The sequence below is a fragment of the Oreochromis aureus genome, linkage group 7 (assembly GCF_013358895.1).
Source record: "Oreochromis aureus strain Israel breed Guangdong linkage group 7, ZZ_aureus, whole genome shotgun sequence".
Classification (NCBI taxonomy): domain Eukaryota; kingdom Metazoa; phylum Chordata; class Actinopteri; order Cichliformes; family Cichlidae; genus Oreochromis; species Oreochromis aureus.
In genome coordinates, this window is record NC_052948.1 from 15,973,339 (window position 1) to 15,982,235 (window position 8,897).

Here is an 8,897-nt window from a genome sequence, read left to right on the forward strand (position 1 = left end):
TCAGTTTGGAGCATTTGGCTATTTTCATTCTGTCATAATGCCGTGTGTGAGCCAGGAAGGATCAGGACCTAAAATACAGAACTCAGAAGCAGGATTGAACTTAACCTCAGTTTTACTGCTGGATTTACAGAACAACAACTTACACTAGAAAGGCACTAGGAACTAAACTGGTGAACACCAAACAGACAGGAAATACAGCTGGAGGGATGAAGGCGATCACAACAGAGAACAGAGGAAGACACTGAAAACAGATCACAGGTGAGAACACAGAACACAACGCACACAGGATGAATGACTATCAAAATAAAACAGGAAGTAATGAAGCCACCCAGACTAAAAGACACAAACTTGAAACAGAGACAGAAGCCAAAAACACAGAGCCAAGACTGAGGGAACAGAATGGGAATACAAAAGGGAATAAACAACCTCCCATAACCTAAACACCATAACAAAAGCCTGAATAACTATAATACAAAATACAGAACTATAATATAAGGATAAACAAAAGTAGAAAACCCCTAACCAGTCCCCAAAACTCAGAACCAAGGGTCAACAACCCACGGACCAGGACACATACTTTTTAAAGACTCTATCAGATTGTTGAGTTATCCACTTCAGAAGTTTTTGCTGTCTCTCTGATAGGTTTATTTTGTTTTTCATGTGCACTGACACCTCTTTGGGCCACATATTCAGAGTTCTAGTAAACAGCGGCCAAATGCTGGTTCAACCTAAGTGTTGAACGTGTATGGACCTAAGTGTGGGGATTGTTACGAAGCCAAGAAGATGTTAAAAAATGTACAAAAAATAATGACTGAATTAGTTATGGTGTATATAAACTAAGTTATTCCACTGATATGAGTTACAGCTCCTGTTTAAACATTCAGAACTTTTACTTCTATATACGTATAAACCATCTCAACATAATATGACTGCATTTATAAGGACATTTCTAACTTATATCACACTTTTTTTTACATGCACGCATGCAGTTTAATGCTCTGGCCTGGGTGAACAATCAAGCAGCACACAGTAATGCACTGATTGGACACTAGATGGCAGAAAACATGCATATATATGTTCTGTTTACAAGCTAACATGAACTCTGGCAGTAGAAGGTCAAAGCCCAGTACACACCTTGTATAACACAACTCAGTATACCCTGTAGAAGGTGGATTTGACACAGCACCAAACATTGCATAACCGTGATAGCGAACTTGAAGCTGGGGTTCCCTCCTCGAAGCATTTGGGTAAGTATTACTATAGCTTAAAATGTAAATATGTTTGGAGAAACATCCGCACATTATGATGAAATATCACTAGTAGTATATAACTGACAAAGCCGTATGTGAGTCTTACTATTTTAATTTTGGATGATCAAACGTCTATAATTAGATATTATGGAGTGGTACACCTACTTGTTTTTAGATTGTGATGTTAATGGCAGATTTAACTGTCAGGACTAGCTTTGTTGGATTTGGTTTTGTTAAACAGTGTGATCTTTCGCAAGCAAACTGCAGTTGGAGTTGTCTGTGAGTAAAGTGGCCAAAACATTTGTGGAATTTCCTCTCTCCTAAAACATCTGTTGCTATAAGACCACTACTCCAAATCACATGTTGTGGATCGACTATTGTATTCTATTCTATTGTATTATATGTAGGCTGTGGACCTTTCCAAAAAGACGCGGAGCCGGTTTTTCATTATAACTTGATTCAGTTATTACAGTTTCAATTTCTAGAATGTTTTCAATGTTTCCCTCCTGTGGCTATGAAGTGTGAGGCTGGTGCAAGATTTTTATTTGTGAAACTGAGCGTGGATAATTACAATTTTACTGTTTGATTTAAGTTTTGTGTCTGGATCCCTTTCTGTATTTTTTAATTCTCTGGGAACTATGAAGACCCAGGCTGGTATAAAAGGGTTTTTTTTCACTGTAAGGGAGTGTGACTGTGGACTAGCAGTCCAGCGGTGGTTGTGTGGCACATCCCCACATGGAAGCTGTGGGTCGAGCTGTGGGGAATGACCAGTTGATGCCCATCTGCCCGTCTGAGCTGCACATCCCCACAGCACAGAGTGTTGCAAACCCTGGCCTGGTCCATAACATGGACATATGTGTCCAGCTTCTCACAGAACCCAAAGATTATAAGCAAATATATTCAAAGTATCCAAAGTTAAAATGCCTACATAAAATTTATGTTAATGTCTAATGCTATAATACTGTTAGTACTGATGCAGTGAGGTATAAGAAGCCCTGTTTTATGAGTTTAAACTGAGCTACTTTTTAAAAACGGCTTTAAATACAACAAAATATCTTAATCCATAGGTTTCTAAGGTTTGGGTGCTCCAACAATAAATTAAAAAATAAAAAATAAACAAAAAAAGACAGTACTCATATGTTTCTTTTTGCCATATTTGCCATGTTTCTTTAGTCTTCTAGAGGATGTTTGATTTTTGTGATGCACTAAATAATTTGAACTCTTTAAATCTACATAAATTATTTCAGTGAATTCCTGTGAGAAGATTAGTAGAGGAATCCCCACACACCTAACAACTCTTAAACATCAGAAACACGACAGGGAGCCCCAATCCTAGGGCACAGCATCCTTCTATAATCTCTAATAGGTAAAAAGAAACTTTAGGTTTCAAATATTGCAATGAAATAAACACTGTTTGTCTCTTTATTGCAGTGGAGTAGACATATATAGTCAAGAGATCAAGTAGAAATATCAAATTATACAAAAATGATCAGGCAGTACTATGTTACTGACTTGTTTTTGTGTATTTTTTTAAGGTATCTGAGGGTCGTCATGAAAATGCTTTATTTACCTTTGATCCTGTTTACACTACTGTCATTTCAACCACCCGGTTCATTTGGGGGCAAAATTCTGGTGTTCCCACTGGATGGAAGCCATTGGATAAACATGAAAGTGCTCATAGAGGAACTGCATGCCAAAGGTCATGAGATCACTGTCATTCGGCCATCTGATAGTTGGTACATCAGTGAGAAATCGCCACTCTATACCTCTGTCACACTTCCCTACTCTAGTGGATTTGAGGAAAACTTTGAAACATATTTGTTTCAACAGCTGGAAATCCGGCTTCGGGGAAAACCTACGTCCTCTTGGTCCCGCATCTGGACTCAAATTCAGATCCGGAATGTGGTTGTAGAACAGTTCACTCAGTTTCACAAAGGAATGAGTGAAACAGTCGTTCAGATGTTTGAAGACAAAGAGCTGATGCAGTCTTTACATGCTGCTAAATACGATGTGCTTTTGACTGACCCTGGCATCGGTTGCGGGGCCATGCTGGCACGCCGGCTCCAGGTTCCTCTGGTTTTCAATGTAAGATGGACCATTCAAGGCGAGGCTCACTTCCTTGTTGCTCCCTCACCTCTGGCATACATTCCTTTTACTGGAACAGAGTTAACAGATAAGATGACCTTCCCTGAGAGAATAAAGAATATGTTGAGTTACATTATTGGCATGTACACATTGTTTTACATGGCAGAAACAAACTACAAACCGGTTGTTATGAAGTACTTTGGGCCTGATGTGGATTACTCAACGTTTTTCCTGGACGCTGATATATGGCTTATGAGAAATGATTTTGTCTTTGAATTCCCACGTCCAACATTGCCAAATATTGTCTACATGGGTGGATTTCAATGTAAACCCTCAAAAGCGCTTCCTGATGACCTGGAGACATTTGTCCAGAGCTCTGGAGACCACGGAGTCATTGTGATGACCCTCGGGACTTTAGTTGCAAAGCTTCCTCAACATGTTACTGAGGAAATTGCTGCAGCCTTTGCCCGACTTCCTCAGAAGGTTATATGGAGGTATATAGGACAAAGGCCAACCAACCTGGGAAACAACACGTTACTAGTCAACTGGCTCCCACAAAATGACCTCTTAGGACATCCCAAAACTAGAGTGTTTGTGACCCATGGAGGCACCAATGGAGTTCAGGAAGCAATTTACCACGGGGTGCCTATCGTTGGACTTCCCTTATTCTTTGATCAGCCCGATAATCTCTCCAGGATCAAAGCAAAAGGAGGAGCTGTGATTGTGGATATCGCTATGCTCGAAAGAGATAGCTTTGCAGAGGCACTGATGACAGCTCTTTACAATTCCACTTACAGGGAAAACATGCAGATGCTCTCCAGGCTGCACAGAGATCAGCCCATGAAACCTCTGGATCAAGCAGTGTTTTGGATAGAATATGTTATAAGACATAAAGGGACCCGTCATCTGCAGACACAGTCGTACAAAATGTCGTGGTTTGTGTACAAGTCTCTTGATGTCATTGCATTTTTGTTGACCGTCGTTTTGCTTATGATGCTCATTTGTGTTTCATGTCTAAGGCTAGTGTGGAGAATGATCTTTACTGGAAAAAAAGTTAAACGTGAATGATCAGAAAAACAAAAGCAATCCAATCTGAAAAACCTTCTCTGCACCAGCCATGTGCTAATTACCTGAAAGCATTTTACTTTGCGATGTTTATCTTGAGAACATCAAGAGCATAACCCTGAATGTTTCTGATTTCAGTCGAGGTTTTTGTTTGTGAAGCTATGATATCTTCGAATGGTGAAGAATCATTTAAAAAAAAAATAATCAACCAATCCACACATGGATCAACTCTAGAAGTGAATCACTTTAAAGCTGGGCAAGCCCCACCTTGTTTTTCACCAAATTGTTTTTTGAAAAGTGCTTTGTGAATAAAGATGATTCTAGTATTTTCTATTTAATAATTTTTCTTGTATTTTCATTGTTTCCTGTTTACATTTTTAAACAATTATGTCAGTGATGTGCACTGCTCTTAAGCCATTTACTGACCAGGCACTAGATGGCAATACAAGACACACTGCACCTATCTGTCTCATACTGTTTTCCTGACAGTAAAGTTAAGCTGATTTTTATTTATAATTGCTCAGTCCAGTCCTCCATTAGTAGACGTGCCATTCTGTAACAATATGCAAGAAATCAACTTATGTCCTTTTGTGTTTGAAAAATGAAGAAAATGGATTCTGCAGGATTTTAATGACAGCCCCTGGGCTCAGGAAGTAGAGCAGGTCATCTGCTACAGAAGGTTGGTGGCTCAATCCCTGGCTGCTCCAGTCTGCATGCCAAAGTATCCTTAGGCAAGATACTGAACTCAGAGTTTCTCCTGATGCGTTTTGTCAGATAGTGAATGTATGTGAATGTTAGACAAAAAGCATTTTTTTTGTTTGTCAGATCTGTGGGCTTTATGAAGACAAAAATGATTTAAAAACGCTCACAGGGACAGTCAGCAAACAGATGTAATTGCATGTCCTGTGTGCATGCTACTGCACATTGGCAACAGACATCATGTCTTACTTTTTTTGTTTGTGGCTCTCATAGTCAGTGATTTTCCAGATGGACTCGGGATGAGGGACAGATTCAGTAGCAGTGGGTTAATTACAGTGAAGCAAATTTCAAAGTGACCACTAAAGGAATTGTGAATAGCACGTCCAGGGGTCTAATATATACAAATCCACAGGGTCTCGTCCTCACAGGGAAAAACACTCTCTCTTGGAAAATCACTCAGAGCACAAGGAATCCTGTGCAGAGAAGAGAAAATGGTGAGACATTTATTTTCTCCCAGCCTACATTTAAATGAAAGCGGATGTCCTCTTAGCACTGTGAGGTGCAAACGACATCGTCAGTTTATCCATCCGTTCTCTTCCGCTTTCTCCCGATTAGGGTCGCAGGGAGGCTGGAGCCTATCCTTGCTACCTTGGGGCGAGAGGCTGGTTACACCCTGGAGAGATTGCCAATCTGACACAGGACTCAAACTACATTATGTATTTCTTAACTATTACTCACCTCTCACTGAAAGTTAACAACCACTCAGATTTGTATTGTACATTCACAGATACCTGCTAATTACTGCAGCTGAAATTTCATTCACTGGAGCACAAACTATTTGTACGGTCTGTTAGTACAATTAACTGCACATGAGTCACATTGTTTGACAAATAACTGAAAAAAAGGAACTAACAAAAACCAGTGATTGTATAAGAGGGTCCAGTTCAGTGACCCCATACTGTGTTGTTACAAAAGGGAGGAAATGAGCTTAGAGCCATTCCTAAATGCAACTGGTTTTCTTGCAATTCAGCTATTGCTTTATTTTTCAGCCCTGAAAGTTGTTGTTTGCAAGTCATCCCTTCACAGAAAGCCACAGGGAAACTTCATTAAATGTCATGTATGTGTACCCATTTGTTTACCTCTTTTGCTGTGATGCACTTGCGTGTAGTACTCCTAAACACCAATGATGTGTTGATGTGGATATTTTCTCTTTCTCTGTAACTCTGGGAAAATCCCCTACAGTTCAGCAGTTTCTGAAATACTCAGGCCAGCTAATCTGGTATCAACAATCACGCCACATTCAAAGTCACTTAAATCACCTTTTATCCCCATTCTGTTGCTCAGTTTGAGCCCATTAATAAACAACAACAAAAAAAGCACAAACAAGAAGCACAAAAAACTGTCTGCATCAGCTTTATTTATCATTTGTTGTTACTGTCCACCACCCATAAATTATTTTTATGTAACTTCTGCCTTCTCTGGAGGACAGGCTATGCTAGATGACCATAAAGAATAATAAAAAAAAGAGTGCTACCAATCTGCTGGTTGTTCCATGTGTTCTTGGAGGTGCCCTCTGATGCCAATACAAAGCTACAACATATAGATGATGGACTGCAAAACTCTGCATAGCACCTCCAAACTACCCACCTAAAACCACACCAGCTCCTCAAGCCCTATGATGACTGTGGATGTTTGGCCACTATGGCAACGGCGTCTTTATGAGCATCTTAGCATGCATGTGCGTTTCACAGGAACACGGCACATTTACAGTCAAATTACCACTTTCAGAATCTAGTGTACACTCACAGTAAACAGCTGTAACTTGTAAAGTGGAAAGTTGCTGGTTAAAAGCCAAAGTTGCTGTTGTCACAGTCCTGGGCCTTTGACCCAGTGTGAAGAGTTAAGAGGATACTTAGTTTTGTATTCTTGTTTTTGGTTTTTGTAAGGATTGATGTTTGAAGTCTTATAGTTTTCTGTTAGTGGTTTTGATCATTTGTTTTCTATGTCTTCCTTGTCTGTTCCTGTCTCCGTTTATTCTTCCTTTGTCTTTGTCAAGTCTGTATGTCTCAGTCTCAATGTTAGTTTCCTGTTTTATTTTGATAGTCTTTTGTCCTGCGTGTGTTATGTTCAGTTTTGCTTCCCCTGTCAGTCTGACTAAGTTTACCTGTGCCTTGTTTTTCACAGATGTAATAATCCCTAATTACCTCATGTGTGTTTAAGTCCTCAGTTTCCCCCGGGTCTTCATCACGGTGCTAGTTAATAAAGCTGCATTTTAGTCCTGCATTTTTGGTCCACTCTCCACACACAGCAACCATTTGACAGTTGTTGCTGCCCTGATGTTTTTGTCTTTCTTTCTGAAAGTATTAGAGAGGAGGAAGACAAGGACCAATCATAACAAAACAAAAATTACTAAAAGTGGAAGGTGGAAGAAAATTCTGACATAACAAAAATTCAAGGCTGTAGCAGATTCAGTTTTGTAGGGGGGGAAATCCTGATCTGAGTGTGGGGATTGTCACATTTTCTCTATCCAGTTTCCACCTTCACAAAAAAAGTAAATTAAAAAAATATATATAAATAAACATTTTCAGCCAGTTAAGCATATTAGAAAATTGACAAGACATGCCCTAATGTAAAAAGAATGGTGATAATTATTGTATCAAGAAACAGTGGATCATCTTTTTTACTGCATACTTCTTATCTTCTGAGGCTTCCCCAAAAAATACTGACATTGTCAGCGCCACCCCCGCAATCACCGTGAATGAAAGCTGACTTTGATAAAGCATAACAAAGATAGTGGTTAAATACACCCATAAGCGTGTCGGGCACTGATTGTGGGAATAGTTATGATGATGAACAAGCACAAATTGGCTTTTTTTAATAAAAAGAAAAGAAAAGAATCACTCGAGGCAAGTAGTAACTTTCTTTTGCAAAACAGTAATTTCTGAAAATACAGTTTCAGCTCAAAATTACATTATAATGATTAACATGAAAATTTTCCCTGCTAGTCTTGGCGGATAGGAAGTGTTCTTGTTGCATAGTAAATAATAACAAGAGTCCAAACAACTGATTACATCATGTTATAAGGTTGAAAGAAAATGAGAAACAGTATCGTGTTTAGTATATTATAGTAACTTCTGTTGGGGTAGGGTAACACTCCAGATGTCCTGTCCAATATATATTACAATTATGACCCGGATTACATTCTCACATGCACCTCTGTTTAAGTAATGTTTAGAAAAATTCAGTGTTTCAGTGCATGCTTGAAAACAGCTTAAGCAAAGTGTTGGACCACCAGAGTAGCATCACTGTCTCTCTGCAGTGATTCTCCAGACCAGGAATGGAACATTATTATTATTTTAACAGATGTGGTCTGTTTTGGTATTTTGATGGTGATGGTGGAGAGCGCTGTGTATAACATCAACCCAAAATCTCCCGTAGATTTTCAGCTCAGTTGACTGACAAATTGTACTGTTGCAGTCTTACAGGTTCCAGGGTTTCATGAGTTTTGTTTTGAATTTGTTGTTGTTTTTTAGGTGTTCACGTTAATCAGTGTAGTGAGTCTACGGATAATTTCCGTGTCTATGTGTTTATATAAACACCTGCCTTTGCCCTCACCTTTGTCTGTTTACTTTCCCTCCTGTATATTTGCTGCTGTTCCTGTGAACTTTCTGTTATCTGGGTTTTGTATTTTGCCTACCTTTGCTGCTTTTGGGTCATCACTTCACTTACTGGCCAAAATCAGTCACACTATTTTCATACTCAGGCTTTCTGACTGATGATCCTGCCACTTATGCCCCA

At 39.3% G+C, this 8,897-nt stretch overlaps 1 protein-coding gene across 2 annotated transcripts; it reads left to right on the forward strand.

Annotated features, from left to right (window-relative positions):
- Positions 1–1,109: 1,109 nt before the first annotated feature.
- Positions 1,110–4,719, forward strand: LOC116332665 (UDP-glucuronosyltransferase 2C1-like). 2 transcript variants are annotated; one of them, XM_039614430.1, is made up of 3 exons: positions 1,110–1,247; positions 2,498–2,616; positions 2,786–4,719. In XM_039614430.1, the coding sequence occupies exon 3, from the start codon at positions 2,802–2,804 to the stop codon at positions 4,401–4,403; it is 1,602 nt and encodes a 533-aa protein (XP_039470364.1). In that variant the 5' UTR covers positions 1,110–1,247; positions 2,498–2,616; positions 2,786–2,801; the 3' UTR covers positions 4,404–4,719. The 2 variants fall into 2 exon arrangements, with proteins under 2 accessions (XP_039470364.1, XP_039470363.1); XM_039614429.1 differs by lacking the exon at positions 2,498–2,616 and having other exon boundaries at positions 1,119–1,247.
- The last annotated feature ends 4,178 nt before the right edge of the window (positions 4,720–8,897 follow it).

Excerpts from the sequence above, each read along its gene's own strand:
- LOC116332665 (XM_039614430.1), top strand. The coding sequence starts at position 2,802 with ATGAAAATGCTTTATTTACCTTTGATCCTGTTTACACTACTGTCATTT.